Source organism: Gambusia affinis, linkage group LG20 (assembly GCF_019740435.1).
Source record: "Gambusia affinis linkage group LG20, SWU_Gaff_1.0, whole genome shotgun sequence".
Lineage (NCBI taxonomy): Eukaryota > Metazoa > Chordata > Actinopteri > Cyprinodontiformes > Poeciliidae > Gambusia > Gambusia affinis.
In genome coordinates this window covers 6,243,999-6,269,941 of record NC_057887.1, presented here as the reverse complement: position 1 = coordinate 6,269,941, position 25,943 = coordinate 6,243,999, and the positions used below count along the sequence as shown (strand labels likewise).

General features: G+C 40.2%; 1 protein-coding gene across 1 annotated transcript in view; it reads left to right on the top strand.

Moving 5' to 3' along the window:
- The window catches only part of htra1b (HtrA serine peptidase 1b), a 47,816-nt gene that overhangs the window by 17,869 nt on the left and 4,004 nt on the right, over nucleotides 1-25,943 (top strand). Inside the window, exons 5-8 of the mRNA XM_044103485.1 lie at nucleotides 22,932-23,126; nucleotides 23,303-23,335; nucleotides 24,137-24,251; nucleotides 25,495-25,552. Of these exons, the coding sequence (XP_043959420.1) occupies nucleotides 22,932-23,126; nucleotides 23,303-23,335; nucleotides 24,137-24,251; nucleotides 25,495-25,552 (401 nt within the window). The remainder of the gene's footprint in view (nucleotides 1-22,931; nucleotides 23,127-23,302; nucleotides 23,336-24,136; nucleotides 24,252-25,494; nucleotides 25,553-25,943) is intronic.

The window sequence follows — 25,943 nt, the reverse complement described above, 5'->3', positions numbered from 1 at the left end:
ATTGCGGTACTATCGGAGAAGACAAATAGCCCTCTTATACGCTTCAAACGGTTTTTGAATATGTATTACGGTTCCTGAACGGCAAAGGTTTGTTCGGAGTGCTTTTTCCATATTAATTGGCTGGGTGTCTCACAAAGATAGAATTTTTTTCCCCTCTTTCTGTCTCACACACAAATGACAGTTAGCAGCTGATCCATTACCATAGCAACGGAACACATGAGGCCAGAGCAGCTGACTTATGGGAGGACACTCTGGAATGAGCTGGCCTTTAGAACTACTTGTGTTTTGGGCATTTTATAACAGATTTTAACAAACCATTGTTACACACAGGATTAATGTGTCAATTTTAAATAAAGCTTAATGGAAATTTCCCAATAAAAGCCCCAATATCTCTGTCAGGTGAGTGCAGCGCCGTAAGGCGCTGCAAAAATCTCTGCCTATATTATCTTTTCCTGCGCAAGCCAGTGCAATGGCATTAACCTTTGACCTAATGATATTAAATAGGACTATCAGAACACCATATCTGTAGTTCTAACTGACACGCAGTTAAAACAGAGCTTCCATTTAGAACTACTGGCTGTTTAGGCCAGTAAATAAGGAATTTAACCCAAACACTGTTGGATTAGTGTGGGCATTTAATATGAAGCTTATGTTTATTTTTCAAAATAAAAGCCTTCATATTGCCCTCAGGTTAATGCATCGCCGTAAGGCGATGCAATAATATTAGAATGCTTTATATTCTTCTCTCAGGTTAGGGATCTGCCTTGCGCAGCAAGGCAGTTCATTAAGATAAGACTTTTACCTTGAATAAACTATTAGCTATTTTTCTTACTTAGTCATTTTAAATATACTGAATTGAGTAAATCAATTACAGAAAACATTCAAATGATACCCCAAATGCTATTGGCAACACTTAGGTAAAGATATGTTTGGCCTGCTTTGATCTAGCATTTACGGTTTTCTGTCAAGGTGCTTCAGAGTGAAATCATGGGACAGGGTAACTGACGCTCTCCCAGATTCACTTCCATGTATTTCTGAAAATTTTCTGAGCCCTGCACACACTATTTTTTGTCTCATCACTGCAATTACTGTGAATGAGGTAAAAATATGAATTGCGGTACTATCGGAGACGACAAATAGCCCTCTCATACGCTTCAAACGGTTTTTGAATATGTATTACGGTTCCTGAACGGCAAAGGTTTGTTCGGAGTGCTTTTTCCATATTAATTGGCTGGGTGTCTCACAAAGATAGAATTTTTTTCCCCTCTTTCTGTCTCTCACACAAATGACAGTTAGCAGCTGATCCATTACCATAGCAACGGAACACATGAGGCCAGAGCAGCTGACTTATGGGAAGACACTCTGGAATGAGCTGGCCTTTATAACTACTTGTGTTTTGGGCATTTTATAACTGATTTTAACAAACCATTGTTACACACAGGATTAATGTGTAATTTTTAAATAAAGCTTAATGGAAATTTCCCAATAAAAGCCCCAATATCTCTGTCAGGTGAGTGCCTGACAAAAATCTCTGCCTATATTATCTTTTCCTCTCAGGTTATGGCACTGGCTTGCGCAGCAAGCCAGTGCAATGGCATTAACCTTTGACCTAATGGTAATAAATAGGACTATCAGAACACCATATCTGTAGTTCTAACTAACACTCAGTTAAAACAGAGCTTCCATTTAGAACTACTGGCTGTTTAGGCCAGTAAATAAGGAATTTAACCCAAACACTGTTAGGCATTGGATTAGTGTGAGCATTTAATATGAAGCTTATGTTTATTTTTCAAAATAAAAGCCTTCATATTGCCCTCAGGTTAATGCATCGCCGTAAGGCGATGCAATAATATTAGAATGCTTTATATTCTTCTCTCAGGTTAGGGATCTGCCTTGCGCAGCAAGGCAGATCATTAAGATAAGACTTTTACCTTAAATAAACTATTAGCTATTTTACTTACTTATTAGTCATTTTAAACATACTGAATTGAGTAAGTCAATTACAGAAAACATTCTGATACCCCACATGCTATTGGCAGCATTTAGGTAAAGATATGTTTGGCCTGCTTTGATCAGAAAAACTAACTGCTTCAAACTATTAGGATTCCATCTCTCCCTGTGTGTTTCATTCTCATGACAGTTGAGCTGCTCTTTAGAACTACAAAGACTGAAGGTTAGAACTACAACATGGTGGAACTGTCAGTTACTACAGAGGAGGACTGAGCTGGCCTTTAGAACTACTTGTGTTTTGAGCATTATAGAAACGATTTAACACATTCACTGTTCCACATGGGATTAGTTTGGCCATTCCAATGAAGCTTAACACAAATTTCAAAATAAAAGCCTTGGCAATTTTTACATCATGTATTTGCTCTTTTTGGCTTTATGTGACTGGTTTATCCAAAGCACTCTTACACATTGTATTAGTGTGGGCATTTATAATGAATTTTTCTGCAAATTTCAAAATAAAAGCCTTAATATGATTTAGGGTCAGGGTCAAAAATATGATTCAGCATTATCTGTTTCTCTCAGGTTAGGGAACTGCCTTGCGCAGCAAGGCAGTTCATTAGCATTAGCCTTTTAGCCTAAATAAGCTATTAGCTATTTTTTGGACTTATTACCCATGTTTAGTATACTTAATGGTGTAAGTCAAGTATAAACAACATGCTAGTGAGCTGATTATCATGCTTAATCGTGCATGTCCATGTTAGTCAACATTCTTGTGATTCTCCACATGGTTCTTTGGAAGTTTTTAAGCTTAGCATTGATGCTAATTCTTAGCATCAGAACGCTGGGTCCAAACCGACGGGCACACTTTGGCAGGCCCCAGTTAAATTTCTTCAGGAATTTTCTAGGTATTATTTATTATTCTTCCGTCACCCGGAATGCGGCTCGTACCGCTGCGAGCCCACCCACAAAAGTGATATCAAAACGTGCGGCTCGATCCCGGGAGGTGTGCTATTATTTTTGGTGGGATTTGGAGTTACCATGGCGACGTAAAAAGCAAAAAACGACCCCAAAATCACTAACGAGCTCACCAGGTGCAACTCTCATCATCAAGGGGACGAGGCAACCAGTAAATCCTGAAAATACCCTATTTTTGAGGATTTTCTGTGTCGTCATAACTTTATGTAGAAACACCATTCAAACTTCATTTTGTAGATACGTCCGTGATCTCTTTTAAAGTGAAGACAGCACGTCGATATGAATTACGGTTTGTCCACAACTTCTTTCTAAGCGACCCAAAGTTTTTGATTTTTGGAAAAATCAGAGTGTAAATCAGGGGTGTCAAAGTCAAATGGACGGAGGGCCAAATAAAAAATTTAGCTACAAGCCGAGGGCCGGACTGATCGAATGTTCTTTGAGATTTTTTTTAATGACGCATTTGGTCTAGTGCATCGTAAATTTCCTGCAGGCCTGGGGTAAGTGCGTTGTGAGGATCGAGCAGAGGCAGAGTGCGCGTTGTGAGGATCGAGCAGAAGTGCGCGCGTTGTGAGGATCGAGCAGAAGTGTGCGCTGTGAGGATCGAAGGGGGCAGGGGCGTTGTGAGGATCGAGCAGAGTGCATCGCATTTTTTCAGACGGGGTGCCGGCTTGCTGCGGGCCGGTTCTAATAATAGATCAAGATCATCCCAGGGGCCGTAGAAAATCTTCTGACTCTGACATATGTGGTGTAAATGCTCCTCCGCTAGAGTGAGAGTCAGAGCGACATTTTGACCCCAAATAATTTTTTAACTCGCCCTCACGCTCACAAATATTGCATGATTGGTATGAAACTCGGTCATGACATTGATACGCATGCCTGCTCCGGTCAAATGTTTTCAAAAATTATCTAGTGCTTACGGTTTTCTCTCCAGGTGCTTCAGAGCAAAGTCATGCGCCAGGGTAGCAGACAGATCTCACTGATTCACTTCCATGTATTTCTAAAAAATTTCTGACCTTGGCACACACTTTTTTTATCTCATCGCTGTTAATACTGTGAGTGAGGTAGAGATATGAATGGCGGGACTATGTGAGACGACAAATAGCCCTCTCAAATGCTTCAAACGGTTTTCGAATATGTATTACGGTTCCCGAACGGGAAACAGTTGTTTGCAATGCTTTTTTTAGTCAAACTGGCTGGCTCAAACAGAGAATTGTCTCCCCCTGGATGTCTCACTCACAGCTGGCAGAGAGGATTATTCACCATGGCAACGGAACCCAGAGCAGGGAGAGCTGCTTAGGACTACAAATACGCATCACTGTAGTTCTAACTAGTAGTTCAGTTAAAACAGAGGAGGACTGAGCTGGCCTTTAGAACTACTTGCTGCTATGGGCTGTATATAACTCATTTAACCCTGTCACTGTTACACATGGGATGAGTTTGGCCCTTTGAAATGAAGCTTACTGAAAATTTCAAAATAAAAGCCCTTGAAAATTTTTACATCAGGTAATTGCTTTTTTGAGTGTTATATGACTGATTTAATCCAATGACTGTTACACATGGAATTACTTTTACCCTTTCAAATGAAGCTTAACAAAAATTTCAAAATAAAAGCCTTGGCAATTTTTACATCATGTAATTGCTCTTTTTGGCTTTATGTGACTGGTTTATCCAAAGCACTCTTACACACTGGATTAGTGTGGGCATTTATGATGAAGCTTTCTGCAAATTTCAAAATAAAAGCCTCAATATGACCCTCAGGTTAATGCATCGCCTTACGGCGATGCAATAATATTAGAATGCTTCATATTCTTCTCTCAGGTTAGGGAACTGCCTTGCGAAGCAAGGCAGTTCATTAGCATTAGCCTTTTAGCTTAAATAAGCTATTAGCTATTTTCTGACTTATTAGCCATGTTTAGTATACTTAATGGTGTAGGTCAAGTATAGACAACATGCTAGTGAGCTGATTATCATGCTGAATCGTTCATGTCCATGTTAGTCAACATTCTTGTGATTCTCCACATGCTTCTTTTGAATTTTTGAGCTAAGCTTAGCATTGATGCAAATTTTTAGCATCAGAACGCTGGGTCCAAACCGACGGGCACACTTTGGCAGGCCCCAGTTAAATTTCTTCAGGAATTTTCTAGTTGGGGCCTGCCCATAGCAATGCATAAGGAGAGCAGTGACTGACTTGCGAAGCAAGTCAGTCACTGCCTCCATGCATTGCATGGCAGGCACCTATTGTTCTACACCCAATAGAATGTCTCTTTAAGTATTATTTATTATTCTTCCGTCACCCGGAATGCGGCTCGTACCGCTGCGAGCCCACCCATAAAAGTGGTATCAAAACGTGCGGCTCGAACCCGGCATTGGAGCTATTACTTTTGGTGGGATTTGGAGTTACCATGGCGACTTAAAAAGCAAAAAACGACCCCAAAATCACTAACGAGCTCACCAGCTGCATCTCTCGTCGTCAAGGGGATGAGGCAACCAGTAAATCCTGAAAATACCCTATTTTTGAGGATTTTCTGTGTCGTCATAACTTTATGTAGAAACGCCATTCAAACTTCATTTTGTAGATACGTCCGTGATCTCTTTTAAAGTGAAGACAGCACGTCAATATGTATTATGGTTTGTCCACAACTTCTTTCTAAGCGACCCAAAGTTTTTGATTTTTGGAAAAATCAGAGTGTGAAGGCCGCTCCGCTAGAGTGAGAGTCAGAGCGACATTTTGACCCCAAATCATTTTTTAACTCGCCCTCACGCTCACAAATATTGCATGATTGGTATCAAACTTGGTCATGACATTGATACGCGTGCCTGCTCCGGTCAAATGTTTTCAAAAATTATCTAGCGCTTACAGTTTTCTCTCCAGGTGCTTCAGAGCAAAGTCATGCGCCAGGGTAGCAGACAGATCTCACTGATTCACTTCCATGTATTTCTGAAAAATTTCAGACCTTGGCACACATTTTTTTTATCTCATCGCTGTTAATACTGTGAGTGAGGTAGAGATATGAATGGCGGGACTATGTGAGACGACAAATAGCCCTCTCATATGCTTCAAACGGTTTTCGAATATGTATTACGGTTCCCGAGCACGGAAACAGTTGTTTGCAATGCTTTTTTTAGTCAAACTGGCTGGCTCAAACAGAGAATTGTCTCCCCCTGGATGTCTCACTCACAGCTGGCAGAGAGGATTATTTACCATGGCAACGGAACCCAGAGCAGGGAGAGCTGCTAAGGACTACAAATACGCATCACTGTAGTTCTAACTACTAGTTCAGTTAAAACAGAGGAGGACTGAGCTGGCCTTTAACAACTTGCTGCTATGGGCTGTATATAACTCATTTAACCCAGTCACTGTTACACATGGCATGAGTCTAGCCCTTTGAAATGAAGCTTACTGAAAATTTCAAAATAAAAGCCCTTGAAAATTTTTACATCAGGTCATTGCTTTTTTGAGCGTTATATGACTGATTTAATCCAATGACTGTTACACATGGGATGACTTTGACCCTTTCAAATGAAGCTTAACAAAAATTTCAAAATAAAAGCCTTGGGAATTTTTACATCATGTAATTGCTCTTTTTGGCTTTATGTGACTGGTTTATCCAAAGCACTCTTACACATTGGATTAGTGTGGGCATTTAATATGAAGCTTACTGCAAATTTCAAAATAAAAGCCTCAAAATGCCCCTCTGGACAGTGTACCGCCAGAGGCGGTGCAGTGATATCATTCTGCATTATCTGTTTATCCCAGGTTAGGGAACTGCCTTGCGCAGCAAGGCAGTTCATTAGCATTAGCCTTTTAGCTTAAATAAGCTATTTTCTATTTTTCAGACTTATTAGCCATGTTTAGTATACTTAATGGAGTAAGTAAATGACAGTAAACATTCTAATGATACCCCACATGCTACTGAAAGTATTCATGCTTACATTAGCATATTTGCTCATTTTAGCTAATGCACTTGCTTTATCATACTGAATATTGCATGTCCAGCTTACTTAACATTCTTGTGATTCTCCACATGCTATTGATTACATTGCAGCTTTCTTTAGCATTGATGCTAGATTCTTAGCATCAGAATGCTGGATCCAATCCGACGGGCACACTTTGGCAGGCCCCAGTTAAATTTCTTCAGGAATTTTCTAGTTGGGGCCTGCCCCATAGCAATGCATAAGGAGAGCAGTGACTGACTTGCGAAGCAAGTCAGTCACTGCCTCCATGCATTGCATGGCAGGCACCTATTGTTCTTCACCCAATAGAATGTTTCTTTTATACGTATTATTTATTATTCTTCCGTTACCGTTAATGCGGCTCATCGCCAGTGAGCCCACCCACAAAAGTGGTATCAAAACGTGCTCGTTCCGGAAGGGAGCTATTACTTTTGGTGGTATTTGGTGTTACCTTGGCGACTTAAAAAGAAAAAAACGACCCCAAAATCACTAACGAGCTCACCAGGTGCAAGTCTCGTCGTCAAGGGGACGAGGCAACCAGTAAATCCTGAAAATACCCTATTTTTGAGGATTTTCTGTGTCGTCATAACCTTATGTAGAGACGCCATTCAAACTTCATTTTGTAGATACGTCCGTGATCTCTTTTAAAGTGAAGACAGCACGTCAATATGTATTATGGTTTGTCCACAACTTCTTTCTAAGCGACCCAAAGTTTTAGATTTTTGGAAAAATCAGAGTGTGAAGGTCCGCTCGCTAGAGTGAGAGTCAGAGTGAAATTTCGACCCCAAATCATTTTATAACTCGCCCTCTCGCTCACAAATATTGCATGAGTGGTATCAAACTTGGTCATGACAGTGATACGCGTGCCTGCTCCGGTCTAATGTTTTCAAAATTATCTAGCGCTTACAGTTTTCTCTCCAGGTGCTTCAGAGCAAAGTCATGCGCCAGGGTAGCAGACAGATCTCACTGATTCACTTCCATGTATTTCTGATAAATTTCAGACCTTGGCACACACTTTTTTTATCTCATCGCTGTTAATACTGTGAGTGAGGTAGAGATATGAATGGCGGGACTATGTGAGACGACAAATAGCCCTCTCATATGCTTCAAACGGTTTTCGAATATGTATTACGGTTCCCGAACGGGAAACAGTTTTTTGCCATGCTTTTTTTAGTCAAACTGGCTGGCTCAAACAGAGAATTGTCTCCCCCTGGATGTCTCACTCACAGCTGGCAGAGAGGATTATTTACCATGGCAACGGAACCCAGAGCAGGGAGAGCTGCTGAGGACTTCAAATACGCATCACTGTAGTTCTAACTACTAGTTCAGTTAAAACAGAGGAGGACTGAGCTGGCCTTTAGAACAACTTGCTGCTATGGGCTGTATATAACTAATTTAACCCTGTCACTGTTACACATGGGATGAGTCTAGCCCTTTGAAATGAAGCTTACTGAAAATTTCAAAATAAAAGCCCTTGAAAATTTTTACATCAGGTCATTGCTTTTTGAGCGTTATATGACTGATTTAATCCAATGACTGTTACACATGGGATGACTTTGACCCTTTCAAATGAAGCTTAACAAAAATTTCAAAATAAAAGCCTTGGGAATTTTTACATCATGTAATTGCTCTTTTGGCTTTATGTGACTGGTTTATCCAAAGCACTCTTACACATTGGATTAGTGTGGGCATTTAATATGAAGCTTACTGCAAATTTCAAAATAAAAGCCTCAAAATGCCCCTCTGGACAGTGCACCTGCAGTGATATCATTCTGCATTATCTGTTTATCCGAGGTTAGGGAACTGCCTTGCGCAGCAAGGCAGTTCATTAGCATTAGCCTTTTAGCTTAAATAAGCTATTTTCTATTTTTCAGACTTATTAGCCATGTTTAGTATACTTAATGGAGTAAGTAAATGACAGTAAACATTCTAATGATACCCCACATGCTACTGAAAGTATTTATGCTTATATTAGCATATTTGCTCATTTTAGCTAATGCACTTGCTTTATCATACTGAATGTTGCATGTCCAGCTTACTTAACATTCTTGTGATTCTCCACATGCTATTGATTACATTGCAGCTTTCTTTAGCATTGATGCAAATTGTTAGCATCAGAACGCTGGGTCCAAACCGACGGGCACACTTTGGCAGGCCCCAGTTAAATTTCTTCAGGAATTTTCTAGTTGGGGCCTGCCCATAGCAATGCATAAGGAGAGCAGTGACTGACTTGCGAAGCAAGTCAGTCACTGCCTCCATGCATTGCATGGCAGGCACCTATTGTTCTACACCCAATAGAACGCCTCTTTAATACGTATTTATTATTCTTCCGTTACCGTTAATGCGGCTCGTACCGCTGCGAGCCCACCCACAAAAGTGGTATCAAATCGTGCGGCTCGATCCCGGGAGGGGTGCTATTATTTTTATAAGGAATCGGACTTACGATGGCGACGTAAAAAGCGAAAAACGAGCAAAATTTCCAACTGCCGAAGCGCAGAGCATAACTGACACCAACTGCCGCTTTTTTAGAGTGAGAATTTAAGCAGATTTTTGACCCCAAAGCGATTTTGAAATCGCCGTCACAGCCACAAATATCGCCCGATTTGTATCAAACTCGGTCATGACATTGATACGCATGCCTGCTCCGGTAAAATGTGTTCGATATTTCTCTAGCATTTACGGTTTTCTGTCAAGGTGCTTCAGAGTGAAATTATGGGACAGGGTAACTGACGCTCTCCCTGATTCACTTCCATGTATTTCTGAAAAGTTTCTGCACAATTTTTTGTCTCATCACTGCAATTACTGTGAATGAGGTAAAAATATGAATTGCGGTACTATCGGAGAAGACAAATAGCCCTCTTATACGCTTCAAACGGTTTTTGAATATGTATTACGGTTCCTGAACGGCAAAGGTTTGTTCGGAGTGCTTTTTCCATATTAATTGGCTGGGTGTCTCACAAAGATAGAATTTTTTCTCCCCCTTTCTGTCTCAAACACACATGACAGTAAGCAGCTGATCCATTACCATAGCAACGGAACACATGGGGCCAGAGCAGCTGATTCATGGGAGGACTCTCTGGAATGAGCTGGCCTTTAGAACTACTTGTGTTTTGGGCATTTTATAACTGATTTTAACAAACCATTCTTACACATAGGATTAGTGTGTAATTTTTAAATAAAGCTTAATTGAAATTTCCCAATAAAAGCCCCAATATCTCTGTCAGGTGAGTGCAGCGCTGTAAGGCGCTGAAAAAATCTCTGCCTATATTATCTTTTCCTCTCAGGTTATGGCACTGGCTTGCGCAGCAAGCCAGTGCAATGGCATTAACCTTTGACCTAATGATAATAAATAGGACTATCAGAACACCATATCTGTAGTTCTAACTAACACTCAGTTAAAACAGAGCTTCCATTTAGAACTACTGGCTGTTTAGGCCAGTAAATAAGGAATTTAACCCAAACACTGTTAGGCATTGGATTAGTGTGGGCATTTAATATGAAGCTTATGTTTATATTTCAAAATAAAAGCCTTCATATTGCCCTCAGGTTAATGCATCGCCGTAAGGCGATGCAATAATATTAGAATGCTTTATATTCTTCTCTCAGGTTAGGGATCTGCCTTGCGCAGCAAGGCAGATCATTAAGATAAGACTTTTACCTTAAATAAACTATTAGCTATTTTACTTACTTAGTCATTTTAAATATACTGAATGGAGTAAATCAATTACAGAAAACATTCTAATGATACCCCACATGCTATTGGCAACACTTAGGTAAAGATATGTTTGGCCTGCTTTGATCAGAAAAACTAACTGCTTAAAACTATTAGGATTCCATCTCTCCCTGTGTGTTTCATTCTCATGACAGTTGAGCTGCTCTTTAGAACTACAAAGACTGAAGGTTAGAACTACAACATGGTGGAACTGTCAGTTACTACAGAGGAGGACTGAGCTGGCCTTTAGAACTACTTGTGTTTTGAGCATTATAGAAACGATTTAACACATTCACTGTTACACATGGGATGAGTTTGACCATTTCTTATGATGCTTACTGAAAATTTCAAAATAAAAGCCTTGGCAATTTTTACATCATATATTTGCTCATTTTTGCTTGACGTGATTGGTTTATCCAAAGCACTCTTAGACACTGGATTAGTGTGGGCATTTAATATGAAGCTTACTGCAAATTTCAAAATAAAAGCCTCAATATGCCCCTCTGAATAGTGCACCGCCGCAGGCGGTGCAATGATATCATTCTGCATTATCTGGTTCTCTCAGGTTAGGGAGCTGCCTTGCGCAGCAAGGCAGTTCATTAGCATTAGCCTTTTAGCTTAAATAAGCTATTACCTATTTTTCTTACTTATCTGCCATGTTTAGTATTCTGAAGGAATTAAGTAAATTACAGAGAACATTCTAATAATATCCCACATGCTACTGAGAGCATTCACGCTAACATTAGCATTTTTGCTCAATTTAGCTAATACACTTACTTTATCATACTGAATGGTGCATGTCCAGTTTACTGAACATTCTACTGATTCTATTGATTACATTGCAGCTTTCTTTAGCATTGATGCAAATTCTTAGCATCAGAACGCTGGGTCCAAACCGACGGGCACACTTTGGCAGGCCCCAGTTAAATTTCTTCAGGAATTTTCTAGTTGGGGCCTGCCCATAGCAATGCATAAGGAGAGCAGTGACTGACTTGCGAAGCAAGTCAGTCACTGCCTCCATGCATTGCATGGCAGGCACCTATTGTTCTACACCCAATAGAACGCCTCTTTATTATTTATTATTCATCCGTCACCCGGAATGCGGCTCGCACCGCTGCGAGCCCAGCCACAAAAGTGGTATCAAAACGTGCGGCTCGGTCCCGACAGGTGTGCTATTATTTTTATAAGGAATCGGACTTACGATGGCGACGTAAAAAGCGAAAAACGAGCAAAATTTCCAACTGCCGAAACGCAGAGCATAACTGACACCAACTGCCGCTTTTTTAGAGTGAGAATTTAAGCAGATTTTTGACCCCAAAGCGATTTTGAAATCGCCGTCACGCCCACAAATATCGCCCTATCGATATCAAACTCGGTCATGACATTGATACGCATGCCTGCTCCGGTAAAATGTGTTCGATATTTCTCTAGCATTTACGGTTTTCTGTCAAGGTGCTTCAGAGTGAAATCATGGGACAGGGTAACTGACGCTCTCCCTGATTCACTTCAATGTATTTCTGAAAATTTTCTGAGCCCTGCACACACAATTTTTTGTCTCATCACTGCAATTACTGTGAATGAGGTAAAAATATGAATTGCGGTACTATCGGAGAAGACAAATAGCCCTCTCATACGCTTCAAACGGTTTTCAAATATGTATTACGGTTCCTGAATGGCAAAGGTTTGTTCGGAGTGCTTTTTCCATATTAATTGGCTGGGTGTCTCACAAAGATAGAATTTTTTTCCCCCCTTTCTGTCTCAAACACACTGACAGTTAGCAGCTGATCCATTACCATAGCAACGGAACACATGAGGCCAGAGCAGCTGATTTATGGGAGGACACTCTGGAATGAGCTGGCCTTTAGAACTACTTGTGTTTTGGGCATTTTATAACAGATTTTAACAAACCATTGTTACACACAGGATTATGTGTAATTTTTAAATAAAGCTTAATGGAAATTTCCCAATAAAAGCCCCAATATCTCTCTCAGGTGAGTGCAGAGCCGTAAGGCGCTGCAAAAATCTCTGCCTATATTATCTTTTCCTCTCAGGTTATGGCACTGGCTTGCGCAGCAAGCCAGTGCAATGGCATTAACCTTTGACCTAATGATAATAAATAGGACTATCAGAACACCATATCTGTAGTTCTAACTAACACTCAGTTAAAACAGAGCTTCCATTTAGAACTACTGGCTGTTTAGGCCAGTAAATAAGGAATTTAACCCAAACACTGTTAGGCATTGGATTAGTGTGAGCATTTAATATGAAGCTTATGTTTATTTTTCAAAATAAAAGCCTTCATATTGCCCTCAGGTTAATGCCCTCAATAATATTAGAATGCTTTATATTCTTCTCTCAGGTTAGGGATCTGCCTTGCGCAGCAAGGCAGATCATTAAGATAAGACTTTTACCTTAAATAAACTATTAGCTATTTTACTTACTTATTAGTCATTTTAAATATACTGAATTGAGTAAATTAATTACAGAAAACATTCAAATGATACCCCACATGCTATTGGCAGCATTTAGGTAAGGAGATGTTTGGCCTGCTTTGATCAGAAAAACTAACTGCTTCAAATTATTAGGATTCCATCTCTCCCTGTGTGTTTCATTCTCATGACAGTTGAGCTGCTCTTTAGAACTACAAAGAGTGAAGGTTAGAACTACAACATGGTGGAACTGTCAGTTACTACAGAGGAGGACTGAGCTGGCCTTTAGAACTACTTGTGTTTTGAGCATTATAGAAACGATTTAACACATTCACTGTTACACATGGGATTAGTTTGACCATTTCTTATGATGCTTACTGAAAATTTCAAAATAAAAGCCTTGGCAATTTTTACATCATATATTTGCTCATTTTTGCTTGACGTGATTGGTTTATCCAAAGCACTCTTAGACACTGGATTAGTGTGGGCATTTATTATGAAGCTTTCTGCAAATTTCTAAATAAAAGCCTTCATATTGCCCTCAGGTTAATGCATCGCCGTAAGGCGATGCAATAATGTTAGAATGCTTTATATTTTTCTCTCAGGTTAGGGAACTGCCTGGTGCAGCAAAGCAGTTCATTAGCATTAGCCTTTTATCTTAAATAAGCTATTACCTATTTTTCTATTACCTTGAATATTTTTGCATCAAGTAATTGCTTTCATGAGCATATTACTGATTTAATCCAATAACTCTTAAACATTGGATGAGTGTGGCCCTTTGATATGAAGATTAAAAAGAATTTCAAAATAAAAGCCTTGACAATTTTTACATTATGTAATTGCTCTTTTAGGCTTTATGTGACTGGTTTCTCCAAACCACTCTTACACATTGGATTAGTGTGGGCATTTATTATTAAGCTTACTGAAAATTTCAAAATAAAAGCCTCAATATGCCCCTGTGAATAATGCACCGCCGCAGGCGGTGCAATGATATCATTCTGCATTATCTTTTTCTCTCAGGTTAGGGAACTGCCTTGCGCAGCAAGGCAGTTCATTAGCGTTAGCATTTTGTCTTAAATAAGCTATTAGCTATTTTTCTTACTTATTAGCCATGTTTAGTATACTGAATGGTGTAAGTCAGGTATAGAAAACATGCTAGCGATGCCCCACATGCTACTGACAGCATTCATGCTAACATTAGCATTTTGGCTAATTTTAGCTGATTCATTTAGTTTATCATGCTGAATGGTGCAAGTCCATGTTAGTCAATATTCTTGTGATTCTCCACATAGTTCTTTGGAATTTTTGAACTTAGCTTAGCATTGATGCAAATTTTTAGCATCAGAACGCTGGGTCCAAACCGACGGGCACACTTTGGCAGGCCCCAGTTAAATTTCTTCAGGAATTTTCTAGTTCTTAACTTATTCTTCCGTCACCGTGAATGCGGCTCGTACCGCTGCGAGCCCACCCACAAAAGTGGTATCAAAACGTGCGGCTCGTTCCCGGGAGGTGTGCTATTACTTTTGGTGGGATTTGGAGTTACCATGGCGACGTAAAAAGCAAAAAACACTCCAAAATCACTAACGAGCTCACCAGGTGCAACTCTTGTCGTCAAGGGTACGAGGCAACCTCTAAATCCTAAAAATACTCTATTTTTGAGGATTTTCTGTGTCGTCATAACTTCATGTAGAAACGCCATTCAAACTTCATTTTGTAGATACGTCCGTGATCTCTTTTAAAGTGAAGACAGCACATCGATATGAATTATGGTTTGTCCACAACTTCTTTCTAAGCGACCCAAAGTTTTTGATTTTTGGAAAAATCACAGTGTGAATGCCGCTCCGCCAGAGTGAGAGTCAGAGTGACATTTTGACCCCAAATCATTTTTTAACTCGCCCTCACGCTCACAAATATTGCATGCTTCAATATGCTCCCCAGGCAATAAAATGATTCGGGATTATCTGTTTCCCTCAGGTTAGGGAAATGCTTTGCACAGCAAGGCAGTTCATTAGCATTAGCCCTTTAGCTTTAATAAGCTATTACCTATTCTACTTACTTATCTGCCATGTTTAGTATACTGAATGGAGTAAGTAAATTACAGAGAACATTCTAATGATACCCCACATGCTACTGAGAGCATTCACGCTAACATTAGCATTTTTGCTCATTTTACCTTAACATTATTTGAGTGACGAGACTGAAATGGAAGCTTAGGAGTTATGATTAGATTATCATTGGAACAATTTATATACATGATGAAACCACAAGAAGATCACTTCCTCCATCTGAATATCCTTCCTGTTTGTCCTAATCCCTTTTACTAGAATATCCTACCTGTTAAAAAATATTTTAAGTACAGGGGCGTTTGTAAGAATAAAACAGTATCAGACAGAGGAAACAAGTTTTTCACTGAAATGATAGGATATGATTTATGTACACTAATATTACACCGCTATCACACAGCTTCAGTCTCACATATTATTGCTACCAACATCTATTTAGCAAGGTTTAGTAATAAAAAGTGTTATTAAACTAAAATATTTTAAAGGATATGGATGGAAAAACCCACAAAACATTGTATTTTGTCCTGATTAACCACCAAATAATAACTTGTTTACAGTAACAAGGGGAAGCTGCCTGCCTCACCTCCAATCTGTTCTCTGGTTTCTGATCGCTCCTCAGCCACGAAACACGTCACACACAGCTGGTGACAACAAACACTGTGCATTATGGACATGAGCTAAATTATGGAAAATCATTTCATATATGAAATGTTTTTTAACCATTTTATTGGCGGCGTACAGACAGGAGGAGCATGCTGTCATAGAATGGCAGCCAATGAGAAGTTGATCAATCCCAGGTGAGGCTCACCTGCTGCTGCCTCACCTGCTGCTGCCTCACCTGCTGCGTTTCTGAGCATTTGAATGGGCAAATGCAAAAATTCAGCGATTTTGATGAAAAAAATAATCAAAATTGGTTAAGCTAAATAAAAATTAAATACAGTACAAACCACAGGGTAAAAATATCTATCTAAATTATTTTTTTCCATTATATTTCTCCATTATGACAGGTGAGGCTCTGCATCACTTGCTTCCAGTGACCTCACCTCACTGGTAACTATGGCAACCAGTGGCAGTTCTTTCTGTAGTCTGGTTGGTTCTTCACATCCGTCCTGTTGATAAAAATCCATCAGACAAGCCCGCTCTGAATACTAAACAAAACTGTGACGTCACAGTCTGACATCACAGTGTGACATCACAGTGTGACATCACAGTGTGACATCACAGTTTAACTCCAAAGGCAGAATTCTGACATCACCAGCCACTATATAAGCTCCTCACATCATCAACTTTCATCACAGCCGTTTAGCAGCCTTGTTAATACGCTTCTCTTGAGAATTTCTTTAGCTTAGAACCTGAACAAGTAAAGCTTGCAATGGAGACCAACCAACATAGAATCGAGGACGTTGCATCCGACAACTTTGTCAAAAAGGAATTGCAGCCACCAATGACACCCAGGCGGAGGAAGAAGAAGGTGTCTTTTGCAGTTTGGTTGGAGCAGCAAGAGCTGAAGACGTCTGCTGAAAACATCCAACAGCAGGACGCTTCACCTCTGACTGACAATGGATCGATAACCAAAGCTCTGGAGGCAATCGATCAGAAAGGGGACAAACCGACACCTGACAGCGAGTCCAAGGAGACGAACCTGGTCCCATCTAAAACCTGGTCGGAGGAACACGTCCCCGCTGACCAAGAGGTTTCTGCAGAAAACACTGAGAAGCAGAACGAATCCCTGGTCAGTGGAGAAGAGTCCACCGCTGGAGGGCAGGAGAGAGTCGAGGTAGCAGAGAAAGAACAGCCCTCCATGTCAAAGGAACAGCTACCAACTACGAGACGTATCAAGAAGAAAAGGATACCATTCCACATCTGGTTGGAGAAACACGCCCCTGTTGAGCTTAGGATTTCATCTGAAAGCACTGAAGACGTTTCACTGGTTGCCAAACAGGAACCAACATCTGTACCTCAGGAGACAACAGAAAAGGAGCAGCCCCTTCAGTCCGGCACTGAAACTGTTGAAAAGCTGCACACTTCTCTACCTGAAGAAGATCATGACCAGAAAGATTCCTTAAAGAAGGAGATCTGCACAGAGGAACCTGAGATTTCTGTAACGCAACCGGTCACTGAAAAGAACGACATCTCCAAACCGCAGAGGGAACTGGATCAGAAAGGAGAAAAACAATCCAGGACTAAGCGCATCAAGAAGACGCCACTGTTGTGGAAATCTTTTCCTGAGCCTGATGCCTGCATAGATCTGTCATTTTTTTCTGAAAACAGTGACATTCATAACGGACCTCTCCCAGAAAACCAAAGTCTTCAAGCAGGTTTTCCCAGCAGCGGAAAGAAGATGTTTTGGAAAATGCTGCCCAAGTCAGAACCTCGAGTAGATATACAATTTTTTACCGAGAATATTGAAGCCCAAAGTGTTTCAATGCCAACGCAAGATCATAATGTGGCAGCTTCCTTGAAAAAGGAAAACTTTTCCAAGAACACCGTCTTCAAACCGCTGGAGACACCGGAGCAAAAAGAGCAAAATGAGCAGAGAAGTCCATCTCCTGGAAAGACAACAAATCAGTGTACGTGTGTTGCTAAATTTAAGAAAACTGAACTGGAATATATGGAAGTACAGAAGTACTTATTCAAGCAGCTTGATGAGATGTTCCATGTAAATCAGAAACTGAATGCAAAACTTAAACAGCACAAGGATCTGATCAGGAAAGGACTCTCAGAGAGACGACAAAGAAAGATTTCAATGGTTTCTGTTGAAACTCAGACTGATTTTCAAGAAACCCCAAAGCAAAAAACAGTCCAGTACTCATCTGCTTCAACTCAAACAGAGATGGATACACTGGAAACCAGTTTTCAGGAAAAACCAGTCCATCAAACGAGTTCAACGCAGACGGAGATGGATACACTGGAAACCAGTTTTCAGGCAAAACCAGTCCATCAAACGAGTTCAACACAAACGGAGATGGATACACTGGAAACCAGTTACCAGGTAAAACCAGTCAGTGAAACGAGTTCAACTCAAACGGAGATGGATACACTGGAAACCAGTTTTCAGGTAAAACCAGTCCATCAAACGAGTTCAACACAAACGGATGTCCAGTCAAACCAGTTTATGAATCGATTTCAACCCAAACTGAGCTGATTTTATTGGTAAGAAAACAGCCCTCTGAAACGGAGCTGAATGGGCGTCAGGATCAGGAGAAGCTTTTCAAGAGATCAGCAGGTAAGAACAGGAGAAAGTCAGGAAAGAAAGCTGCCTCTGTACTGGAGACTCTTAGCAATGAAAAGGTTTCTGGAGGAAACAGTGACCAGCAAAACATTTCAGTACCAGATATAGTTGGGGATGAGATTGAGACAAAAGAAACAGTGATCAGTGAACCACAGCAGATCACTGAAGAAACTGTTTCTGAAACTCAACAAACTGGAGACCAGGAAGATCAGAAAAAGACATTAAAGAAATCGAAGACATCCAGACGTAAGATCAAGAGAAAGGCACCATTAAAAGCTTCTTCTGAGTTTGAAAAGCTCAACAATGGAATCGTTTCTGGAGAAAACAGTGAACAGAAAGTTTCAGTACCGGAAACAGATGGAGATCCAACAGCTTCCATAGAAACCAAGATTCAGAGAAAAGAAACAGTGATCAGTGAAGAAACTGTTTCTGAACCCCAACATAATGGAGACCAGGAAGATCAGAAAAAGACATCGAAGACCTCCAGACGTAAAATCAAGAGGAAGGCAGCATTAAAAGCTTCCTCTGAATTTGAAAAGCTCAACAAAGACAAAGTTTCTGTAGAAAACAGTGAACAAGTAGTTTCTATACAAGGAACAGTTGGAGAGCAGACAGCAACCATTAAAAACAAGATTCTGACAAAAGAAACAGTGATCTCTAAAGACCAGGAGACCACTGAAGGAGAAACTGTCTCAATAACCCAACATAATGGAGACCAGGAAGATCAGAAAAAGCCATCGAAGAAATCCAGACGTAAGATCAAGAGGAAGGCAGCATTAAAAGCTTCCTCTGAGTTTGAAAAGCTCAACAATGAAATAGTTTCTGGAGAAAACAGTGAACAGGTAGTTTTTATACTAGGAACTGTTGAGGGTCCGACAGCTTCCATAGAAACCAAGATTCAGACAAAAGAAACAGTGATCAGTGAACCACAGCAGATCACTGAAGGAGAAACTGTTTCTGAAACTCAACAAAATGGAGACCAGGAAGATCAGAAAAAGACATCGAAGAAATCCAGACGTAAGATCAAGAGGAAGGCAGCATTAAAAGCTTCCTCTGAATTGGAGACTCCCAATAATGAAAACGCTTCTGGAAAAGACAGTGAACATCAAGTAGTTTCTACTCTAGAAACAGTTGAGGATCCAACGGTTTCCATTATAAACAAGATTCAGACAAAAGAAACAGTGATCAGTAAACCACAGCAGATCACTGAAGGAGAAACTGTTTCTGAAATCCAACATAATGGAGACCAGGAAGATCAGAAAAAGACATCAAAGAAATCTAGATGTAAGAAAACGAGAAAGATGGCAGTGAAAGCTGAACTGGAAACTGGAAACCCGATAGAGACAGAACAAAACTTGGTCCAAAACACCAAGACACTAAAAACAGATTTAGAAATTATACCGGAGATTCCCCAGACAGCTTTTGAGGAAATAGAGACAGAATCTTGCAAAGGTTCAGAAGATGTAACGGGTAAAGTTCCTGTAGTTTCCACAGAATCAGAGAGTGGTCTGATGGAAACACCGAGAACATCCCCTCCACAGGTAAACGGTACATTAAAGGAAGAAGTGATCCAAACAGCTCAGGAATCAGAGGCTCAAACAGCTGAAGATCCAGCAGAACAGATCATTGTCTCTGATGAAGAAGAGATCCCCATGAAAAAGATGTCACTGTGGAAGCGTTTGAAAAAGGCTTTGTATCCAACGTCTCTGCGCAAGTTCAAAAACAGATGTAAAGTCCATCCAGCGTAGACTTCATGTCTCCAGTATGTCAGATTTAAAAGAGCGATGGGGCCAGGTGTGGTTTGGGTGATCAGTGGTAATTTAGAAAGAGCTGCTGTTGTTGTAAATTGGACATTTCAATATTAAAAGCCAGGACTGCACAGTGGGGAACGTCTCCCTGTGTAGCTGTGGGTTCACTCCGGGTGCTCCGGCTTCCCCCACATTCAACAACATCAGCACTCATGATCATCCAATGTAAGAGTTTTATTTCTAATTCTAAACAGAAAATTAGAAAACCTCATTTATTAATTGAAGGGAGATTTGGAAAAAGAAAATGTAAACAACTTGGAACAAAAACAGACTGTTAGAAGTCTAAACTTATACAAATTAGGACAAAATTTGAAAAATATTTATCTTTCTGGTCAAGATATAGATATCTATATCTACATCTATCTGTCTGTATAGATAGATATATAGATATATCATCTATATATGTATATATATAGATGATATATCTATATAGATATATATCATCTATATAGATGATATATATCATCTATATATATATATACAGATAGATGTCTGTATATATATATATATAGATGATATATATCATCTATATATATATATACAGATAGATGTCTGTATAGATAGATATCTATCTTTCTCGCTCTCTATAAATATATAAATCTATATCTAGATATCTAGATCTATCTAGATTTAGATATAGATAGATTAATATATACATACACATATAGATATAGATAGATCTATATAGATCTATCTATCTATATATATATAGATATAGATCTATATTTATATATCTAGATCTAAATTGATATATAGATCTATATCTATATCTATATATCTAGATCTATATAGATATATAGATATAGATATATATATCTAGGTCTATATACAGATATAGATCTATATATCTAGGTCTATATAGATCTAGATCTATATAGATCTATATCTAGATATATATAAAAGTAACGTGCACTGACTTAGTCATAATCATATTTACAAATGTAGACCACCTGCATGTTATTGTTTATATAAGGAAATTTTGCAGACAACGCTGGAAGGCAAAAGGATTATTTTTCAACATGCCATCCATAACCCCGCTGCTGCCGTATGAAACTCAGAAATGTAGGTATTATTAATTGGGGCCTGCCCATAGCAATGCATAAGGAGAGCAGTGACTGACTTACAAAGCAAGTCAATCACTGCTTTGTAAGAGAGCACGTCGATATGAATTATGGTTTGTCCACAACTTCTTTCTAAGCGACCCAAAGTTTTTGATTTTTGAAAAAAATCAGAGTGTGAAGGCCGCTCTGCTAGAGTGAGAGTCAGAGCGACATTTTGACCCCAAATCATTTTTTAACTCGCCCTCACGCTCACAAATATTGCCTGATTGGTATGAAACTCGGTCATGACATTGATACGCATGCCTGCTCCGGTCAAATGTTTTCAAAAATTATCTAGCGCTTACGGTTTTCTCTCCAGGTGCTTCAGAGCAAAGTCATGCACCAGGGTAGCAGACAGATCTCACTGATTCACTTCCATGTATTTCTGAAAAATTTCCAACCTTGGCACACACCTTTTTTATCTCATCGCTGTTAATACTGTGAGTGAGGTAGAGATATGAATCGCGGGACTATGTGAGACGACAAATAGCCCTCTCATATGCTTCAAACGGTTTTCTAATATGTATTACGGTTCCTGAACGGGAAACAGTTGTTTGCAATGCTTTTTTTAGTCAAACTGGCTGGCTCAAACAGAGAATTGTCTCCCCCTGGATGTCTCACTCACAGTTGGCAGAGAGGATTATTCACCATGGCAACGGAACCCAGAGCAGGGAGAGCTGCTTAGGACTACAAATACGCATCACTGTAGTTCTAACTAGTAGTTCAGTTAAAACAGAGGAGGACTGAGCTGGCCTTTAGAACTACTTGCTGCTATGGGCTGTATATAACTCATTTAACCCTGTCACTGTTACACATGGGATGAGTTTGGCCCTTTGAAATGAAGCTTTCTGAAAATTTCAAAATAAAAGCCCTTGAAAATTTTTACATCAGGTCATTGCTTTTTTGAGCGTCATATGACTGATTTAATCCAATGACTGTTACACATGGGATTAGTGTGGGCATTTAATATGAAGCTTACTAAAAATGTCAAAATAAAAGCCTCAATATGCCCCTCTGGATAGATATCATTCTGCATTATCTGTTTCTCTCAGGTTAGCATTAGCCTTTTAGCTTAAATAAGCTATTACCTATTGTTCAGACTTATTAGCCATGTTTAGTATACTGAATGGAGTAAGTAAATGACAGTAAACATTCTAATGATACCCCACATGCTACTGAAAGTATTTATGCTTACATTAGCATATTTGCTCATTTTAGCTAATACACTTACTTTATCATACTGAATGTTGCTCGTCCAGCTTACTTAACATTCTTGTCATTCTCCACATGCTATTGATTACATTGCAGCTTTCTTTAGCATTGATGCTAATTCTTAGCATCAGAACGCTGGGTCCAAACCGACGGGCACACTTTGGCAGGCCCCAGTTAAATTTCTTCAGGAATCTTCTAGTTCTATCATATTGTATTATTATATCGAGAAGTTCTGCAAAAAAAAAAAAAAAATGCATTGAAATACTGTGAAAATGTGTCGCCTTTATAAAAGAAACCTTTCTGAGCTAAGAATGCTGTTTGTGATGTACGAACATGACGCTAATCAGAATCTACAATGACTTGAAGACTGTTTAAAAATGTCGACCGGATGAAGCAAAATCCGCAAACGTGTCTCACTTTTGAGCCCGGCTGATAAGAGAAAGCTTTGATCTCATTCGTTTTTCACCATTTTCTCCGCCTTGTCCATCCTGTGCAGACGAAGCTGCCCGTGCTGCTCCTTGGCCGCTCTGCGGACCTCCGCCCCGGAGAGTTCGTGGTCGCCATCGGCAGCCCGTTCTCCCTGCAGAACACCGTCACCACCGGGATCGTCAGCACCACCCAGAGAGGGGGCAAGGAGCTGGGCCTCCGCAATTCAGACATGGATTACATCCAGACGGACGCCATTATCAACGTGAGTGATCGCACAGGAGAGTGAGGCTTAAAGGAAGTGAAAACTCTCTAAGCTGTTTGCAAGTTTGATCTGTTTAATCTGCTTGTTCCACTTTTTATCACCTGTAAGCAGCAGCTGCTGCTGTCATGAATGTGAACTCAGGGAATGAGAGTTTCCTCTTGTTTGGTTTCTTGCAGTACGGAAACTCAGGAGGGCCATTGGTCAATCTGGTAAGTTCGAAATTTCTTGTGTGCATTTTGTTCAATATGTAAATATCGAACACGTATGTTGGTCCCATTATCGGAGACATATTCTCAGTCTGCTTGTGGACAAAATATGTGGAGACGCCGATCAACACGTTTGTTATTGTTCCAACTTAAACGGCTCTCACATCTCACTCAACAACGTGGTTTCTTTCCCCCTTAGCAGACACAACAGCAGTGTTTAGGAAAATGCCTGTATCGCCTGAACACTTCACACTTTGTCAGGTCACAACCACAGACTTCATCGTGTTTTTGCAGGATTAACCAACAAACGACCAAATGTTGATGCATGGGTTAGGAATTTTATTTCCCGCAGCTTCGCACATATGGAGCGTGAAATTTATTTGCACCGGATTCTGATTCACGTATCAGAGATTCAAGCTTTGATTTTAATGACTTTTCCACTTCGGCTGTGCGGACTTTTAATATTTTAACACAATGGATTCCACTCCTCTAATAAACATGGACCGGTCCCATAAAACCTTTTTTTTTTTTTTTCTTTTTTTTTGATCGGCCTTATGAAATCTGTAAAACAAAAGCAGAACTTTTTACACGACTTGACCTCATCCAAGATATTAGTTAACAGATGTCAGACGCCACGTCGTGCAAACAAGCATCAAGCATCGCTAAGTTCTCGTTAGTCGAAGGAAAACGATCAGTTTAGGTAACGCTTGGCAGGCGACGCCAGCTCCACAGCTGACTCTGATTTTCAGCCGTGTTACTGGAAATGCTTGTGAACTGATGCCGGCCTGTCGTTTCGCCCTGCAGGACGGGGAGGTGATCGGCATCAACACTCTGAAGGTCACTGCCGGGATCTCCTTCGCCATCCCATCGGACAAGATCAGACAGTTCCTGGCGGAGTCACACGACCGGCAGGCCAAAGGTTCGCCGCGCTGTCTGCCGTCTGCTCGCGCGGACGACACGCAACAAATGGATTCTGTGTTAATAATTTAATCACACGGTTATAAATCGCAACCGTTTCTCGGGAGTTTTCGGTTTTACTTTAGGAGTCACAGGCTACTGTTTCCCTGAAATATGCGGCTTGTTCAGCTGTAGCCACGGAAGAGAAACAATTTAGTTTTATTTCCAAAAAGTGTTGCCAAAAATGAACCTAAATAACCCAAGGTATTATTTTGAATTTATATTGAATCATGCGCTGGATTGTTGCCGAAAAAGTCACTCCTATCACAAAGAAAACAATTTTATGGAATAAATAAAGAAACTTTAGAGTCGGATAACAAGACGTCGAAAAAAAAGCAAACCGTGACGTCCGCTCATAGGGTTGCCATTTTAAATTCTCAACATAACAAATTATTCTTCCTCCCTTAGCAGAAAAAATCTCTTTTATAGCTTTAACTCCACCTACAGAAACTAACTTGTTTTGTTTCAGCTACATTTAACAATTCACTTTAAAACTTAATGCTACGAACACTTGACTAAATCAAAAAGAAATCTACTCACTGGGTTTTATTGTAGATACAGAACAAACATGGAGACTCAGGACTCTTGGCGTGTGGTTCCGTCATGCTGGGTGGATTTCAGTAAGCTGTGAGTCACCTTTGACCTTCTAAAAACAGGACGTCTTTAGAAATACCACTTTGCAAAGTTCTCACACGGCCACCTCGTTCTGCTGCTTCCACTCTGTTCGACAGGCCTGGAAAGCAAAACTGCATTTCACCTTTCTGCAGGTCATAATCAGAACTTTTCTTTGTTCTTCAGGAGAACTCGAATAATAAATCAGACCAAGCGCATCCCACATAGCAACACAACTTTCCCTGGATCGGGTCGCCTTTGTCCTGACGTTGACACAGAACACTGCAGGACCCTCTACAAACCAAAATATGACGAAAATAAAAGCAAATAGTCCAAAACTCTGTCATGATAGGAGGTTAAAAAGAGTCGACCCAGTTGTGATTGGGGCCAGCTGGCTGCAGTAATAAAAGTCATAATTTCCAGGGAAATGTATTTATTCCAAGCATCAAAGTTCTTCGTATTAAGTCATTTTGTGTGACAGCATGAGCCTCTAAAGCTTTAACGGTATATTTAACGCTTGCAGACTTCCAGCGGAGGTTTTTTTAAAAACATCTGCTTACAGCGACTTTTTTGTTGTTGTTTCTTTTCCACAGGGAAAACATTACCAAAGAAGAAATACATCGGTGTCAGAATGATGAGTCTCACTCCGTCGTAAGTTTCCGTTCCGGACTGCGTCACATTTCATTCCGACACACGACCAGTAAAAGAAACGTCTTGATTGCTAAGCGTTGGGTTTCCACAGTCACAAACACGCACCCTGATTCCTGTCGCCTCTAAAGCTTGACATGGCGAGCCGAGGGCAGTCCAGGGTTTTCCAGCTAACAAGGATTAGCAGACTGAGAATTTTTTAGTTCAGCTTTAACCGCCTGCTGCCAATTCTGAGCTGGAAACAGGCAGGGATAGAGGAGGAGGAGGAGGAGGAGGAAGAGGAGGAATAGGAGGAGGAGGAGCAGGAGGAGGAGGAGGAGGAAGAGGAGGAATAGGAGGAGGAGGAATAAGAGGAGGAGGAGGTGGAGCAGGAGGAGGAGGAGGAATAGGAGGA